The following is a 19,043-nucleotide window of genomic DNA, read 5'->3' as shown; positions in this document are numbered from 1 at the left end:
AAACTCCAAGTGCTTCTTTTTCTCCCCTTCCCTTCCACTTTCCCTCCGCCTGTGTACTTTATGCTCTACTTCTTTACGCTTCTTTTTTAGTATTACACAATAAGCATGTCTTTGTGATATTGTTTGGTTTAAGATACCTTTAGCCAGTCCAGAAAGAGGTTTGTTATTCTACATCATACACAACAACAACATTTAGGCAGTAGCCTGGAGTTCTTTTCTAGCAGACAAGTTACTGAGGCTTAATTTAAACTCATATAGTTTAAATGACTATAGTTTGCCTGGTACACTATCTGGAGGAGATTTTTGTCTACTTTTAGGTTGACAACCATAGTTTTATGCCCTCTAGTGGTAAAATGTATGTATTTCACAGTTTCTGGTGTTCATGATGCATAGAATTTTAGAGCAGAGGGGACCTAAAGGTCACTTTGTAGATGAGAGAATGGGGCTCAGAGATGTTAGAGGATTTGCTTAGGGTTGTTAGTTAGAGATAGATCTGAGACAAGCCTGAGATACCCTGATTACCAATGTAGTGTTCTTTTTAACACAAGACTTAATGGTGTATATGTATGTCTGTGAGGATTTTCATAGATTAGTTTGAAGATATTTACTGTGGGAAGATACTTATATTTTGGGTTATTTCTATTCATTCGCAATTACTGTTGATGTCTTTAATGCTGATGTCTTTAATGGTGTTTTGAGAAACAGAAAGACCCTTGGACTTAGTAGAGTGAGTTGGGAAGGGAAATGGAAATGTGTTTAACTTTGAGAAGACACAATAGTTGTCTTTAAGCAGTTGAAGCATTCTTTGTGGGAGAGAACTTATTTTTAGCTTGTTACATTGAGAACAGGAAATAGTAATTATTGTATCTCTGTGTTTGCCCTGGAATAGTCAAGTTTCTTTCAGTAGAATAGGAGGAATAGAAGAGAGTCAAGTCCCTAGAACTAAACATATTTATTATTAGAGTTATACCCAGATTAAGTTCTGTGTTGAAAGTTAGTCCTGGCAGTTCTCGCCTATCTGCCCTGTCACAGTACAGCAACTAAAGACTGCAAGTCAGGCAAGCAGTAAGCTTCAAGGATGGACAGAGTAGTTTTAAGTGATCACAGAGGTTATTGGAATAAGGATAGAGGATGGAGAATCGGCTCTAAGGACCAGTTGGCATCCAGACACCAGCTGTTGGCTGAGAAGCATCTGAGTACTAGGTTTCAGGTGTCTTGGATTCACATTTGTAGTCTGCCACTTAATTATACAGGGTGACTTTGGAAACATTACCTGATATGTAAGTTTATTTCTTTATGTATAAAATGGAGATTAATATTTTTATTTCATAGGTTGTTAAGATTAAATGTTTCATGTACAGTAACTGCACAATACATGTTGATTGGGTCTAGACCTGAGGTGACTGACCTGAGCAAAACCCCAGTCCTAGGGAGAGGTGGATTCTGAACAAATATTTCAACATGCAGAAGAACTTTCTAATAATTTGGGAATAGTTATTTCATTTTTACTTAGAAATATTAAAGTAGAGGATGAACAGTTATTTAGGGATTATGTGGAAGGTGTTCAAACATTGAATTGAATTGTTAAAATTTTTGTTTTAATCATTGGAATGAAATATAAAACTCATGAGGAGAAGGATGGTTTATTTTATGTGCCTATATTTTTGCTGTCTTTTGTTCTTCCTTCCTGATGCTCCAGTAGTGCTTTGTTTATTTTAGCATTAATTTTTTGTTTAAACAGTTTCCTTCAGCTGCTCTTTAAGAGTGGGTCTGCTAGTGACACATTCTTTTAGTTTTTCTTCATCTGAGAATGTCTGGATTTCTCCTTCATTCTTGAAGGATAGTTTTGCTGTAATTAGAATTCATAGTTGACAGTTCTTTTTTTTTTCAACACTTGAAAAGTGGTGGGAAACTTTCTTCTTTATGGTTTTTAGTAAGGAATTTGCAGTCATTTGAATTGGTGTTATACTGTGGGCAATATGTTGTTTTTCTTTGCTTCTTTCAAGATTGTTTTTTTTTCCTCTTTAGTTTTCAGGAGTTTAATAATGATACGTGTCTTGGTATAAATTTCTTTGAGTTTATCCTGTTTGAGGGTCAGTCAATATCAGTCAACTTCTTGAATTTTTTTGCTTTGCCAAATTGGTAATATTTCAGCCAGTATTATCGCTGAGTATTCATCCAGTCCCACTCTCTCTTCTCCTTCTAGTACTCCAGTGATATGAATATTAGATATTTTTTTTTATGGCCCCATGAGTCCCCAAGATTCTGTTCTTTATATTTTGATTTCTCTCAGTTCAGATTGGGTAAAATCTATTGATCTTTCCTAAAGTTCACTAATTTTATGCTATGCCGTCTCTTTTATACTATTGAACCCATTCACTGAGATTTTTACTTTGGTTATTTTATAATTTTATAATTTGTTTGATTTATAACTTCTGTTTCTTTGCTATTTTCTATCTTTTCATTTGTTTTAGAGAATTTGTGATTGATTGTTGATGAATTTTTATGACAGCTATTTCAAAATCCTTGTCAGATATTCCAACATCTGATTCATGTCTGTGTTGGCATTAGTTGATTGTCTTTCTCATTCAGATATGATTTTCCTGGTTCCTGGTATGATGGGTGATTTTTTTTTATTACATCCTGGACATTTTCCCATTAACTTAGTCATTCTGTTTAGATTTAGCACATGGACCGTGATCTATTTTTGTGAGCTTTTGTTCCAATGGCAGTTTAATTTTCAGAGCTTTTATGGTGTTATGATCTTTTTAGTTTATCTCCTTCCCCCACTGGTCCATGCTGGTGCTGCCTATTTAGCAGAAGATGTTCCCCAGGTTGGGATGTCTGATGTTTCTTGATGGGGGAGGAGAGTCTCAGGCCCACAGGACCCAAAATGTTGAGTTAACATTTTTTTCCTTTCAATATTTTAAAGATATGACTCCACTGTCTTCTTGCTTGCATTGTTTATTATGAGAATTCTGCCATCATTCTTATCTTTATTACTTTGAATATAATGTCTTTTTTTTCCAGTTGTTTTTCATATTTTCTCTTTATATCTTTTTAAAGTAATTTGACTATGATGTGTCTTGGTGTAGTTTTTTCCATTTTGTGTGTGTGTGTGTGTGTGTGTGTTTGGCATTTGTTGAGTTGATCATTGGATTTATAGGTCTTGTGTGGTTTTCCAGTCCTGTCACTCTGTGTTTCATTTTGGAATATTTCTGTTATAACTTCAAGTTCATTGATCATTTTTTCTGTAGTGTGTAATTCATTAATTCTTTCCAGTGTATTTGTCATGTCTCTATTCCTGAAAATATGCAACACAGTTATAATAACTTTGAATCTCTTTATCTAATTTTATCGTATGTGTCAATTTGGGATCTGTTTCAAGCAATTGATTTTTCTCCTCATTATGCCTCACACTTTTCTGCTTCATTTTCTGCCTGGTGTTTTTTGGCTGGATGTTATATTTTTGTGTTCCTGCAGATATTCTTGAACTTTGTCGTGGGATGTAATTAAATCACTTGGAAATATGTTGAATTTTTTTTGAGGCTTGTTTTTCATTTTTTGTTAGGTAGGCAGACCCATAACAGTGTTTAGTCTAGGGCTGATTTTTCTACCCTACTGAGGCAATACCCTTCTGAATTCTCTGCCAGAAGCCCAGGGAATTAGGGCAGTTTTTTTACTGTTGGCTGTTGCAAATACAGATTATTCCTGGTCTTGTGTGATCTCTGGGGATCATTCTCCCTGTTCCTTTCATGGGATTTATTCCCTGGCCTCGTGTGGTTTTCTTAGTATACTCAAGTACTAATTAGTACTCAGCTGAAGACTCAGGCAGACCAGACCCTCTGCAGATCTCTGGGCATCTCTTTTCCTGTGAATCTCTCTTTTCTTTGATACTCTGCCCTGTGAATTCTAACTTCCTTAGTTTTCCTGGACTCAACTTTATTGCTTCAGCTCAGTGTACTGCTGGACTACACTTGGACTTCTCCTTCCCGTCCTGTCTTCTTGAAATTCTCACCAGGAAGTAAACTGGGGCAGTTGTAGGCTCACTTAATTTACCTTTCTCTCAGGGTTTATTTACTGTTCTTAGCTACCTGATGTTAGTGTCTGAAAAGCCATTGTTTCATATAATTTTGTCTGTTTTTTTAATTGTTGCTGGTTGGAGGGTAAATTCAGTCTCTGTTACCCCCCTCTTAGGTGATGTGGAAGCCCCTAAAGTAATGATTTAGACTATTATGTAGCCAGGGGGGGAATTATTTAATGATTTTGATCATGAGAGTTAGCATGATGAACTTTGATTTTTGCAGAACTTATTTCCATACTGCCAGGAAGTTGAATATGTTGGAGTGAAGAGAAATAGGAAGTAGGGAAATGATGAGGCTGCTGTGGACTCTTGCTAAATTTAACTCTGGGGAAAAAAGTTTGTGTGTTTCAATTAAACCTTTTTTTTTTTAAATATATCTTCATTGATTTCAGAGAGAGGAAAGGAGAGGGAGAGAGAGAGATAGAAACATCAATGATGAGGAAGTCATTGATCGAGCCAACTACCCGGGCATGTGCCCTTACTGGGAATCGAACCCCGATCGTCTGGATTCTAAGTCAATGCTCAACCGCTGAGCCACACCCGGCCGGATTCAAATAAACCTTTTGAATAATAGATTATACTGGAAAATTGGAAAATCACATTACATTCCCACCTAAATTTTTGAATGTAATTTTTAATAACCACAGAAAGGCTTGTTTCAGTTGATTAAGTACTAAATGGATCAGATATGAACGCCTTTTGTGGACTGATTTCCTATATGCTTTCTTTTCCGTGAATGAACAATTTATATTTTTCTTATCCTTTGAAAATAGGTCTGTACTGGCACAATTAGGTCTTATTTTGGTGAGCTTTGATTTTTTTGGTTGCTTACTTTGGTATTATAACACAGGTCTTCTGGTGAACAAGAAAACTGCATTTAAAAAACGATCATTTGCCAAAAAGCAGATTTTTATAAATCAAGGATGGGAATTCTGAGACCTGCAAGTTGAATATGAACCTCATCTTTATTTTACCTATGAACAGGTAAATTTCTGTTGATGAGCCTCTACCCTGCTGACCGGTCACGAGTATACATGTTTCCATGTCCAAACGTTGCTGACTGGTCATGAGATAACTCGTGTCTGTACTTACATTAATTTAAGTAATTTTAAACACCTTGCTGACCGGTCACGAGGGAAAAGTAGCTGGCCACATGGCTCGAAATAGTTGGTCAGCGAGGGTTAAATAAGTCAGTTATGTGTACCTGAAAGATCAGGAGTTCTGATTGTGCTTTGCTTTAATCACTTCCTTGAAGGTGATATTCTCAGTAATCTCAAGTATTTAGCTCTGAGTACCAGCTACCCAAACAAACTGGCACACACACTCCTTTTATGATAATCATGGTCATGTCATCATCATCATAAACATTTTTGTAGTGTTTACCATGTGCCACATGCTTGTTGAAACAGTCAATGTACATTAACCCATATTTTTCCTCACAAAAACCTCTTAGAAGTAAGATAATAGTATTCCTGTTTTACATATAGGAAAAAATGAAGCACAGAAAGGTAATGCAATTTTCTCAGGGTCACATAGTACGTGAATGGTGGAACTAGATTTGAATGAGTCAATGTTCTTAACCATGTAAAAAAAATACTGTATTGGGATACATGGGACAAGTTGGAACTATTTAGGGTTGAAAAGGAGAAGATCCAGGCGTTGGGGGAAGGCATAGAGGAGGGCGCCGGGGACAAGCGTTTTGTTAGCTGCATTCAAATATTTGAAGGACCATATGTAGAAGTGGGACAGTCTATCCTCTTTGGCCCCCAGAAAAGGAGGATTGTGACCAACAGGTAGACAGTGGATTTTTTCCTCAAGTTTTTCTTTCATGTCAATAAAATCAAATACCTGTTAATGTAGAAATATTTATTACCAAATATTTTAGTTCTAGGACTGCTGTAACAAAGTAATACAAATTGGGTAGCTTAAAACTAAATTTATTCTGTTGTAGTTCTAGAGATTAGAAGACTGAAATCAAGGTGTCGGCAAGGTTGGTTCTTTCTGGAGGGTTCTGAGGGAGTCTGTTTTATGCCTCTCTGCTACCTTTTGGTGGTTGCCTGCAACCCTTGGCATTCTTTGGTTTGTAGCTGCAACACTCTAGTCTCTGCTTTTGTCTTCACATGACATTTTCCCTGCTTGTGTGTCTGTGTCTGTTTTTTCTTATGGGGCCCTAGTCATTGGATTAGGGCCCACCCTAATTCAGTATGACCTAATCTTAACTAATTATATCTTATTAGACCATATTTCCAAGGAGATTTTATTTTGAGGCTCCAGGTAGACATGAATCTTTGGGGGTATACTATTCAACCTAGTACGCCTAATAACTCAGTACATTTTCTATCTTCTGGGGCTTAGAAAGAGCTTAAAATTATTTAAATTCATCTAAAGATACCTAACTGCTTCGTGGTTAAAAACCAAAAGGTATATATAAAGAGAGCCAGAGAAGAAAGAGAAATAATTGTTACTTAATTTTTAACAGACATGGTTTTCTTCTTAGTTTATATTCACATATTTAGTGCCATTTTGAAATAACAGAATTTGATTGATTATGATAATATGCATGGCATAATTAAAAGTTTCCTATATCAGTTTCTCAGAAAGATCTGTGATAGTAATATAAAAGTAGAATAGACTGCTTGAGATATTGTACATTTGTGTCACAGTACCTATCCAAACAGACAGTATGTTCAAATATAGAGTAAACTGCTACAGGAGGAAAGTAGACATTACAGATGAGTTTTCCAGGACTTGTTCATCCTTGATTGATTATGATAGATTCTATTCTGACTGTAGGCAAAATTTAAAGATGTATTTCTCCCAGATAGCCTTTTCTGGTAGTAGAATTATTTACTCATATAAATACCACTGCAATAATAATAAAAAACATTTTGTCCTGACCAGTGTGACTCATTTGGTTGGAGTGTTGTCCCATGCACACAAAGGTTGTGGGAGTGCGACCGGGAGGTAATGGATCAATGCTTCTCTCCCTCTCTCTTCCTCTCCCTAAAATCAATTAAAGTCATATCCTCAGGTGAGGATTTAAAAAAATGTGATCAAAACACATAATGAAATTTACCATCTTGAACATTTAAAAATATACAGTATAGTAGTATTAACTACTATATATACATTAGAGTGCATTGTTTTCCAACAGATCCCTGGATCTTTTTCATCTTGCAAAACTAAATCTCTGTAATCATTGAACTTCCTTTCACCCACTTCTCCTAGCTCCTTGCAACCACCATTCTACTTTGTTTCTAAGAGTTTGACTCCTTTACATGCCTAGTATTAAGTGGGGTCATGCAGTATTTGTTTTTTTGTGACTGGCTTATTTTACTTAGCCCAATGTCCTCAAAGTTCATCCATGTTGTAGTATATGACAGGGTTTCTTTCTTTTTTTTTTTTTTTTGAGATTGAAGAGTACTCCGTTTTATGTATATACCACATTTTCTTTTTAAAAATATATCTTTATTGATTTCAGAGAGAGGACGGGAGAAGGAGAGAGAGAGATACAAACATCAATGATGAAAGAGTGATTGATTAGCTGCTTCCTGCACGCCTCCGACTGGGGATCAAGCCCGCAACCTGGGCATGTGCCCTCACTGGGAATCGAACCGTGATCTCCTGGATCCTCAACCACTGAGCCACGCCTGGCCAGGCAATACATGTGAACTTTTAAAATTTGTCAATTACAGTTGACATTCAGTATTTTAAAATTTTAGTTCCAGGTATATAGCATGGTGGTTAGACATTTATATAATTTATGAAATGATCTCCCCAGTAACTATGCATAGATATTATAGTATTATTGACTATATTTCCTAAGCTATACTTCACATTCCCGTGACTGTTTTGTAACTACCAATTTGTACTTCTTAAAACTTCATCTTTGTCACCCAGCTTTCCAACCTCCCTCCTACTTGGCAACCGCCACTTTGTTCTCTGTATCTATGAGTCTGTTTCTGTTTGAAACATAACAGATTTTTGTAGATATTGTATCCTGCAGCTTTACTGAATTTATTGATTAGTTCTAACAGTTTTTTGGTGGAGTCTGTATTTGCAGATGACATGATATTTGCATTCTTGAAAGTTTAAATTTCTCATCACTGGACTTAAATGATGCTACCATTATGTCAAAATAGAAATAAGAATTATCTCTTCTCCAAAATGTGGATTTTTTTTAGTTTTTCTATCTCTGATTTCATTAGACTCATGACCTGATTTCTAAACAATATTTTCTTTCCTAATCTTTACTGTCATGATACTGTGCCTGTATCTGTCCTTGTATTTGCATTTCAAAAAACTTCGTTCAAGTCCTAAATGTTCTTACAGCAAACTGTATCCTTCTCTTCTTAGCACCTAACACTAGGCCTCGAATAGTGTTATTGTTGAATAAATGAATTATGTAATAGTCCACGTGTCAGACTTTCTGGATTTATCCTCATACCATTCTGCCTGGTTTCCCAGACCACAGAAACGTGTATCTTGTACTGAAACCTCAGTCTGATCATTGTGTTCTGTGGCAGCACACTCTATGTTTTGATAGTTCTCATTTTCAGATGGTTTGTGTTTTTTTTAAGTTTTTATTGATTTCAGATAGAGGAAGGGAGAGGGAGAGAGAGAGAAACAGCAGTGATGAGAGAGAATCATTCAGAGGCTGCCTCCTGCACACCCTCTACTGGGGATCGAGCCGGCAACCAGGGCATGTTCCCTGACCAGGAATTGTACGTGACCTCCAGGCTCATAGGTCGACGCTCAACCACTGAGCTACGCCAGCCGGGCTCAGGAGGTTCTTTATATTGACTCAAAAATATCTCCTCTGAATTATGTCTTTGGCTCTAGTCTGCTTCACACTATCTTCTTCTGTATAATAGCTCTTCAGATATTTGGAGAAAGTTCTCACGCATGCTTCTTATTTTTCAAATTTCTGACTAAATCTTTTTTTTAATGTAATTGTTTCCAGACCCTTTACCAGTTCGAATGTGCTTCTTACAGTGTGTTCTAGTTTGGACTTTTAGTGACAAGGAATACAGGCCCATTCCGGCTTAAAAGGGAGAAATATCATAAGAAGGTTGATGACAGACACTATAATGCTGCTGGAGTTTACTGTGGTGCCTCTGCTTCTCTCTCCATGTGTTTCTACTGGCAAGTCTCGGCCTAGAGTTTATGCTGTTCTGTAACTTCAGTTTTACACATGACCCCCCTACGATTGCCTGAGCTTTCTCTACATCATAGCAAGTCTTTACACATCTTTTAAGCCACTTTATTCAGTCTCTCCTTTTTATTTTTTAAAATTCAAAATTCCCTAGCAGAGGAATTTGACTTGTCAAAGATACCTATTAACAGCCAGATCACTCTGGTAATAAGTTGCTTGTCAGTTTATAGATGCCCTTACCCACCTCAGAGTCCCATTCGTTTATTTAACAAGCCTGCTATTAAGTAATATATACTAGGAATTACTCTACGTGCCTGGGTGGGATACATCACTAAGTAAAGCAGGTCAAAATTCATTGTTTTCATTCTAGTTAAGTGAGAGAGACAAATAACAGTAAGTATAATAACCAAATAAGTGACTTAGTAATTTCTCTCTGGCTGCTATAAGGGGTGTGTGCGTGGCTGCTGCCCTTCCTTGAACTGTGGGCAGTGCCATTTTTGTTAGAGGGGTTGTGGGCAGATGGACATAAAACAAGTCTAGTGTAGATAACCTCTTAAACATATCATAGCAAAAGATTTAGCGATTTATGTATTAGAATAGCAGTTCTTTTTTTAAACATATCTTTATTAATTTCAGAGAGAGGAAAGGAGGGGGAGAGAGAGAGATGAGAGAGTCATTGATCAGCTGCCTAGCCCGCAAACCGGGCATGTGCCCTGACCGGGAATCGAACCCCAATCTCTTGGATCCTAGGTCGATGCTCAACCGCTGAGCCACGCCCGGCCGGGCTAGAATAGCATTTCTTAAAAGTTTAGCATCTATATTTAAACAAGCTTTACATATAGGGGTGGGCAAAAGTAGGTTTACAGTTGTAATACAGATAAGACAATAATTAATAAATAATAACAGAAGAATAAACTGTTTCACATACTTGTATCTGTAAACATATTTTTGCCTACCCCTGTATATACTTGGTATATCTACACTGTAACCACACACAGAAGGCACTCACATAATTTTTGTCAGTTGGTGTGGTCAACAAATGCCAAGCAATCTGTTTGTGTAGAGCAGAGTACCGTGTTCTATTTCTCCTTCTAATTAATTAACCCCTACTTACTATTTTTTTAAAATTAAATTTATTGGGGTGACATTGGTTAATAGGATCACATAGGTGTACATTTTTATGATATTCTTCAGTTCTTCTGCATATTTACTTCTTTCTCATAGCTACTGGCAAGTTCACACCCATAGCACGGTGTTCACAACCCAGAGAATACTACTTGATTCTTCTAGAGTCCTTGGCCAAGGCTAGAACAGTCACTTTGCCAGGGAGTAATGGATGGTTGGATCATCCTAGGTCAGTTGCTAATCCTAGTGACTACCATGGGTAGCCTGATAGCCCTACCAGGGCCCAAGGGAAAGTGGGTTACCAAACATAAAGCAGGGAAAAGTGTGCCTGACCATGCCAGTATTTCCTCACACTTTCTAAATTTGTTTTGGGCAGCTTGTCTAGCATATCTACTTTTTTCAAAGAAAGCCATTTCCAAATGTTCTGGTATCTTGCTGAGGATCCTCCCCCACCTTTTTATATATTAACTCCACTTGGTCATTATATTTCTTGATTTTATAATGAATGGGGTGGGAGAGTAGGGTCTGAAAAAACAAAACATGAAGGCACTGACTAATAACTGCTCCCTCCTTCCTTCACATCAGCTGCATACAATGCAGTGGACAATCTTTTGCCACCTAGCACCTCTCCTTTCTAGGAAATGGTTCCCTTTCTTTTGAGGAATTTCTTCCTCCCCCTACCCAGCCCCATTTAATATGTAGTGCAAATAAAAGCTGCTTTCACAACCACTCTGATTGACATGACCTGTTCTACCTCTGGACGTAAGGATCAGCCTGGAGGTGTAGACACCTGACTCTAGAAGTCTTTCCTCACTGCTGCTTGTTTCTCAATATAAAAAATCATCTTCTCAGAATTTTTACATACAACCAGTACTGCCTTAAAAATAGTTATCAGGTAAAATACATAAACTCGGGAAATGTTTAAACATTCAGACTAAATACTTACAAATCAAGAAACAGTATTCAAAAAATATTTGTTTACTTTTTATAGGGTACTTTCATAAGTTCCTCAAAAGTTGCTAACTGCAGCAATTTACATATTTAGAAACAAAGTTAGTGTAGCTCTGTCTACATTTTATTTGCAGTGAAATATCAGCCATTTTTATTTTTGCTCTTTTTTCTAACCTAATTTCCACTATCACCATGAAATCATATTTCTGTGTGCATTTGTAAATGTTTTATCTGCATTTCAAACTAAACTTTCATGATTTTGAAACACTGTATATTATTGTGAAATCAGTAAATAATATGTTGCTTCTGGAGAACTTTTGAAAGTTATGCTCCTGCCAGAGAGGAACTTTTCATCTGTCAAATTTGTAATAATTAAAACAAGTAAAATTTAAAAATAATAGTTGTTGGTAAGGCTGTAGTGAAAATGCCAGTGTCATTCTTATACACAGAATGTTAAAACAGTTGTTCAATGTCTTTCTGGTGGGCCCTTTGGCTTTGTGTGATCTCTGAATTTCATACTCTTCGACCCAGGAGCTGTACATCTAAGAATTTTCCTAGGGAAGAGTGAGGTGAGGATAAGGACTCGTATGAAAGGTGCTTTTCGCAGCGCTGTTTGTAGTGAGAAGCTAAAGAATGTACATGCAGCAGCACAGGCCCATTGTAACTGCTGGGCACCAAACCAGTATGTAAAGCCAGGGTTAGTGGGATCCCAATTCTGTAGAAAAAGTGCATGTGCACAAAACCCCCAAGGATAAAGGAGTCCAAAATGTTAGCAGCAGTTGTCCTCAGGTGTGGGATTGTGGGTGATTTCTTCTTTATATTCAAAAAACTTTTGTAGCTCACATTATTATAATTAGTAAAAATTAATATGACAAAATATTTCTTGAGCCTAAAATATATTAGGTATGACTTCTAGAACTAAACAAACAGTATAGGGACACCTGATTAAAGATGATGAGCTAAATAACATGCATTTATCTCTGTTTAAAAAGACAGGAAGACGTGAGCTTAAAACAATTTCTGTTGATATTAATGAATTTATTAAAGTAAACATTTAACTCAGCATGAACTAAGTGCCAGACATTTAAAGAAAGAAAAAGCTTGCTGTCATTTTTTCTAGAAAGTTTTCCATGTCTTCTCCGCTATGCTAGAGTAGGTTCCCTTCTATCATTGTGCTTTCTCTGGTACACTGAAATGATCAGTTCATTTGTCTGTTCTCCAAATAGATTATAGTTCCTTGAGGATGGGGGGCCATGCCTTTTCATTTGTATATCTCCAGTACCTAGCAAATTTTGAATTAGCTCTGCTTGAGATGTCAGAAGTGGTGATGCTTGAGGTGAATGAGAAATAAGTGCTTGTGTGGTAAGTCACCTTTACTTTAGTTTACTCTTAATGAAATCGTTCATTCCCCTATAATGATAGATACATGAGGAGTTACTCTACTGCAGCGATTGTTAACTTTTCAACTGAGAATGTCTTTATTTTGCCTTTTTAAAATGTGACTTCAGTTTTAGAACATAGTGCCAAATTGGTCAGTAAAATGAATTTAACTTTCCATTTATCTTTTAAAGGTAAAAATTTGGCCATAAAGTGATTGAACTCTAGGTGAGGGGCAAAGGGAAAGTTGAATGAACAGGGATGAGGGTGAGGGATGATAGTGGGTGATAAAAAAAATTAACAGAGAGGGTGGGAAAATATATATTAACAAATTGAATCGGTGCTACAGGCTTCCTTATAATCAGATGTACATATAATCAGAATGTCGTTGCTTTCACTTCATAGTAAGCTGGGACACAATGTAGAATATGCAAACACATGAAGCTCTTTAAAAAGTGTAGCAAAAAGCAATTTAGATCTAACATATACTTTCCATCCCCAAATTACTCACAGATTACATCCCCAATGTTCAAGTAAAAGTCAATCCATTCTTTAGTGTTACAGGATAATTTTATAACAACAATGACACAGACAAGTGGTTTTCAATCAGGGGCAGTTTTGCCCCTGCCAGAGGACATTTGGCTGTATCTAGAGATTTTTTTTTATTGTAATGACTTAGTAGTGGTGGTAGGGTGCTACTAGTATCTAGTGGATTGAGGCTAAGGATGCTGCTAAATAAACATCTTACAAAGCACAGGACATAGACCCCCCCCCCCAAACAACCTCCCCCTAAACACACAACAGAGAATTATCCAGCCCAAAAATATCAGCAGTGCTGATGTTAAGAAATCCTGCCTAGACAATAGTCAAATTCCCAGACCACTGTAAAAATCTTTATTTTACTCACAACAGTGTTTATAACCCATAACTGAAGGTTAGTGCTAACAGTACCATTTCATTTGTCTCCATAGAAAAATTCTTTTCAAGTTTCAACTTGAGATACTGAGAAGATTGCTTTTCTTATTGGGAACAAAGGCAGTTACTCCCATGGTGTGCTAGAGACTCTTAGATGTTAGTGTTTCTATTTTTCTTAGCTTTTCATATATATGATACTTTTAAGAGTCTGTTGGATACAAATTGCCTGTCATTTCCGTATTATTATGTTTAGAAGGTAAATATTTTTATGTCCTTTAAATCTTGAAAATGTTTAATTAGTATATCAATTTATTCAACAAACATTCATTTAGAAATAAGTATTAAGATAATGAGTATTCAGATTTTATAGAACCCCATTTACTTTGATTTTATTAATAGGGTCAGGAGCAGGTCTGGGGAAAATAATCCAGAGATTTCCACAGAAGGACTGGGATGATACACCTTTTCCACAGGGAATTGAATTGGTAAGTTGATGCTATATTATTGTACTTATGTAATGATACTTTTCTTCTTAAGTTACATTTATGATTATACTTATGTTATAGTTACTGTTAAATAATTTGGTGATTTAACTGTAACATGTTACCAGAAATAACCCCTCCCCACCTAGTACAGTACCCTTTGATTATATTGATTCTGGAATGCCTGTTTTGCTGTTCTTCTTCCCATTTAAACTTCTCTCTAATATTAAAGATGAAATTGATGTTTTTTATGTACTTGGAAGATGAGAAAGTCTTTTGACTCTTCAGTCAAAATGTTAGTGATAGTGTGTCGCTAAACAAATATATATATATATATATATATATTTTTCTGAAAATTTCCAGATTATTGTTTTGGCGAAAATTAAACAAAAAACAGACCCCCTCCCCCCCCCCCCAATAAAGGGAAAGGTTGGTTTAATGGTGACCAGTCATGTTGAGTTTGCAAGTCCAAATTCTTTCTTTTTAGCTATGGGATCTCTAGATTGCTTTATAATAGTGCAATTCAACTGCTTTAGTTTTGTTAGCCATTTTAAAGGAATGTAATGGCTGAGCATAATTTATGATGGCTAGGACCTTCTGTCTGGTGGTCATCCATGATGGTTACATGAAGGATTGGAAAGATGATCACTAAAATATTTGCAATATGACTATGCAGTTTGGTTCTCAAACATACCGGAGTGTGTGTGTGTATGTGTGTGTATGTATGTATTTATGTTGTCTTTGTGTATATACACACACACACACAAACTTATGAGAAGCGTTCTTCAAAGCAGTTTTTGTTGTGAGATCATTTGGTATAATATGATGGCGAAGTGTGCAGGCTCTAGAGGAGATTGCTTGTGTGGGAATCCCAGCTGTGTGGTTTGACTTTTACAAGGTCACTTGTGTGAACAGCAGAACCCTCATTTATAAAATGATTAGTATTGTCATACTAATCTCATAGGGTTTTTATAAAGATAAAATGGGTTAAAAATACACATAAAATGCTTAGAACAATGTATTCCATAAAGTAAGTGCTCATTAAATGAGGTAGCTGATTGATTACCATTATTGTTGTTGCTGTTTGTTCGACATCTTGCAGCTTCTGCCCCAGAAGAGTTGTTCATTCTCTTGTTAGTGTGGATCAGAATTATCAATTAGGAGTAAAACTGGTGTTGAAAATTGTGAATTTTTTCATTTTAGTTAATGACTGTCCATTTCTGCTTCACTGTGAGTAGAAGGTACATGACTGAATGCCTAATTTTGATTATTATAACCCGGCTGTGTAAAGAAGGCTGTGTGTTCTGTAGACCCACATAAAGGGCAAATCTTGAATTTTGTTATTAAAATGGGGAGAGAATGTGAGGATCCAAGGAAAAGAGCCCCTGTATTCCTTCTTTTCCTCCTCCACATGCCTACAAGCACTAGTAATTGGCCCCACTGTGTGAATAACTAGGTTTTCATTTGTACTCTTAAAGCTTTTAAACCCTGTGTAAGCATCCTTTCAGTGGTGACTGAAGGAAAGATTTTGGTGCTGGAGACCTCTTGAACTTTTTGTGAGTTCCTACCTTCTCTCACATCAAAGTATGGAGGAGTATAAACTACAGCACTTTGACAGTTTGAACAGTGAACTACCTTCCTGAGTTTTAAGAACAACAGAAATTATGGGGGCAGAGAGATATGATTTGGCACTAGCTATTCAGCTATGACTTATGACTGACAAGGGATGATTTTTGTGTTTTGAAAGTCAAGGGAATAAATAGTGTGATGCCTCTGATGTTTCTCCAGTAGTGAGGGAGAGACACTAATTTTACCAGTTAGTAAATGTTTTTTTTCTTCTTTGTATGACAGACACTCCTGTGTTCAAGTGCTGTCAGTGGTTCTCCAGTACTAGAGTCATGTGCTGCCAGTTGGTGGAATGGAGGTACTAATAGGTACACAGAATTTTTCCTCAGCTGACATTTTCCAAGATGACTCCTTGGCTGATGCTTAGCAAAGCATTTCAGATTTTTTGTGCTAGATTATTGTTGAGTCATAAAAGAGAAAGGGGGCCAAATATATGGTGTTGGAAGATGATTTGACTCTGGGTGGTGGACACACAATGCAATATACAGATCATGTATCATAGAAATGTACACTTGAAACCTATATGATCTTATAAACCAGTGTCACCCCAATAAATTTAATAAAAAGAATATTTGATCTGCTGGGTTACATTAGAAATTTCTTCTTCCTTTTTCTGTATTTGATAGCAATTCTGATCCTCTATTGTGTTGTGTCAAGTACAAAATTAATTTCTCTAACATCTGTCAAAGTCCATTTAAAAGCATAATGGAATCATTAACTTAATTTTTCATTGTCTTTTTATTATTTATTACTTTGGGTTATACTTCATGAGGTAGGGACATGCAACTGTTCTGCATATGAACAGCAATAACTTGAATAACTATGAAATACTGTGTAACTAGAGTAACCCCTATAGCTTCAAGACCAGAGATAGGCCTAATAAAATCTTACTCTAGTTGAAGGTGATCTGGCTCAGTCCCTCAGTGGTTTGTTGATTCCAGGATGGTAGTGATTTAACAGTTGTATAGGATTGATAGACTGTGATGAATATACATAAATTAGATGATACATGGTAGTATGTAATTTACCAATAAGTAAATTAAGGATTAGGAAGTTTAAACAATTTCACTTGGGTCTAACAGCTAAGATGCAGCAGAGCTAGGATTCAAACCCAGGTCTTTTGACTTTTATTGTGCGCCAAGATCTGAGAATATTCTGAGAGTGATGCTTTAAGCTATGATTAGCATTTGTATTTTAGTGTAAATGCAGCATCTGAAAATAGGGTTCTATGATTTGGGAGAATGGAGGTTTAGAAATGTTAAAAGAAAAGAATGCTGTGTTATTAGATGGAAACCAGCTTCACTTATTTATTTTATCTGGCGACAGGTCTGGGTTCAGAGCACAATATTATATTGAAATTATTTTCTATTTCTACCTCTCCTCCCCAGCATATATTTGATTTGTTTAAAGTCTAAAGGAAAGATAATTGTGTTCAGTCTGAAGACTAAGCTTTATGACTTGTAGGAAAGGATTTTAGGCATTAATTTCCTAAAAAGTGAAATCCCCAATTTAATTTAGAGGGTGCTGAATTTATTCTTTTGGTTTCTGTGTAAAGAAATTGCCTTATTTTTCTTTTCTTCTATTGGGAAATGCTGAACTTTAATTTGGATGGATTTTAAAAATAAAAATATGGAAATAAGCTAAACCAAGTATAATGACTACTTTTCCAATTCTGGGATATTTTTATCTTTTTCTTGTGTTTTTTAAGCATACAAGGAAACCACAGACAGTCATATAAATAAAGTTTCAGTTAATTTTAGTGACATTATTTCAAAGAAGATTTAAGAATTGGTTTGCAGAGGTATTCTATGGCTAACAATCTGTTTGGATTATGGGAACAAATGTTTTTATTGGCTAGCTTTTGGACATCAGCAAACTGGTATTGTTTTGGCACTAGCTTTTTTTTTTTAAATGCCCTAATTTTTTTAATATTATAATTCAGAAAATGTGCCATTCCTTTACTAGAGAATTCTGCACTGGGGCATTTGTAAATCTGTCTAATTTTTTTTTTTTAGAAAGCTGAAGTACTATGTTAAAAAAATGCTGTGACTGGAGTAAAAGAGGAATAAATGTTTAGAGTTTCTAAATTCGAGGTTCCTAAGAAATTAGTTCTGTTATTTAAATTATAGAATAGTGATTTGACTCCCTTCAACATGAATCCATTTTTCTGTAATCGTAAGTATAGATTGAGGAGGAGAAGGAAGGAAATCCTGTATGAAACATTCTGCAGTTGTAGCATAGGAGAAGTAGCCTTAGTATAGGATGCTATTTGTGGGCAGAGAAGTAAGCATGAGTACCATGTAATGCTTTAATTCTTCATGCTGTTTAGGATGCCCTGAATACAACAAATGGGATAGCAGTCACCATTGTGACCTAGATATAGGTAGTTTTGTCAGGGAACTGGATGTAGAAAGGTTGGAAGAGACTTTTCTCCCTCTTTGTAGAGGAAAATGCATGAAGGGAGGATGAGAAAGGTAGTGAACATATTGGATAACAGAATCTGTTCACAAAGGCTGTAAAAGGTTGGAGTTACAGGCCCTTGATCTATGAAGATGAAATATAATAGGTCAAAATCTTGGTTCTTGCATATTGAGTATAATAAGTCAGCTATGTAAGTAATAATTTAGAATAAAGATAGGGTAATTTGCCAGCTAGAGAGATTTGAGAAATATAAGAAAACAGCTAAAAGTGAAAAATATATATTTATAAAAGGTGCTTAGGTAGCATCTAAACCCTCTGTGCTGAGAGCACTTGGTGATGAATTCAGTTTTAAAGATGGTGTAAAGGACATATGGAAGGACTCTTGACTTTGTGTAGAGTTGAGGCTGAAAACAGAATACTGCTAAGAAGTATGAAGACAGGCTTTTAAACTATACTAAGGACAAAAAAAAAGGGTTTTAAGTCCTGTTCACAACAAAGCAAGTGGATATAAATGGGCTTTAAGCTGGAAAGTGGTGATTTGAGCTTACATTTTTGTTTCCTACTTCCACACAATTGTCTCTTTGAAGTAATAAAACCACATGGCAGGTTGGAACCTGATGGAGTCTACAGGATGCTTCTGTGACAGTAGATTCTCTTAACATCTCTGAGGTGGAAGATAGTCAATCTTGGTGCTGTTTTTCTTACATTACTCCATGCTCACCAAAATGGTTTGTTCTTGTATACTAGACTTTCAGTTACTTACAATTCTGCTTATTTTCTAGTGCATTGATAGTCTCAGTTACACTACAGAATCTTTCACCTACCCAGTCTCCATGGTCTGCTACTTCAGTATTCCTCTCAGAACCACCTTGGACAAGGTTTTCTTGCCTTGCTGGGGTTCTGCTAT

At 36.1% G+C, this 19,043-nt stretch overlaps 1 protein-coding gene across 5 annotated transcripts in view; it reads left to right on the top strand.

The window, feature by feature from the left end:
* Positions 1-19,043, top strand: part of SBF2 (SET binding factor 2) — a 313,138-nt gene that overhangs the window by 33,750 nt on the left and 260,345 nt on the right. For all 5 annotated transcript variants that reach the window (XM_081154292.1, XM_081154291.1, XM_081154295.1 and 2 more), the window contains exon 2: positions 14,007-14,092. In XM_081154292.1, the coding sequence (XP_081010418.1) occupies positions 14,007-14,092 (86 nt within the window). The remainder of the gene's footprint in view (positions 1-14,006; positions 14,093-19,043) is intronic.

The sequence above is a fragment of the Miniopterus schreibersii genome (genome assembly GCF_964146895.1).
Source record: "Miniopterus schreibersii genome assembly, chromosome: 12".
NCBI classification, from domain to species: Eukaryota; Metazoa; Chordata; class Mammalia; order Chiroptera; family Miniopteridae; genus Miniopterus; species Miniopterus schreibersii.
The sequence above is the reverse complement of the archived record's forward strand: the minus strand, read 5'-3'. Positions and strand labels throughout refer to the sequence as shown.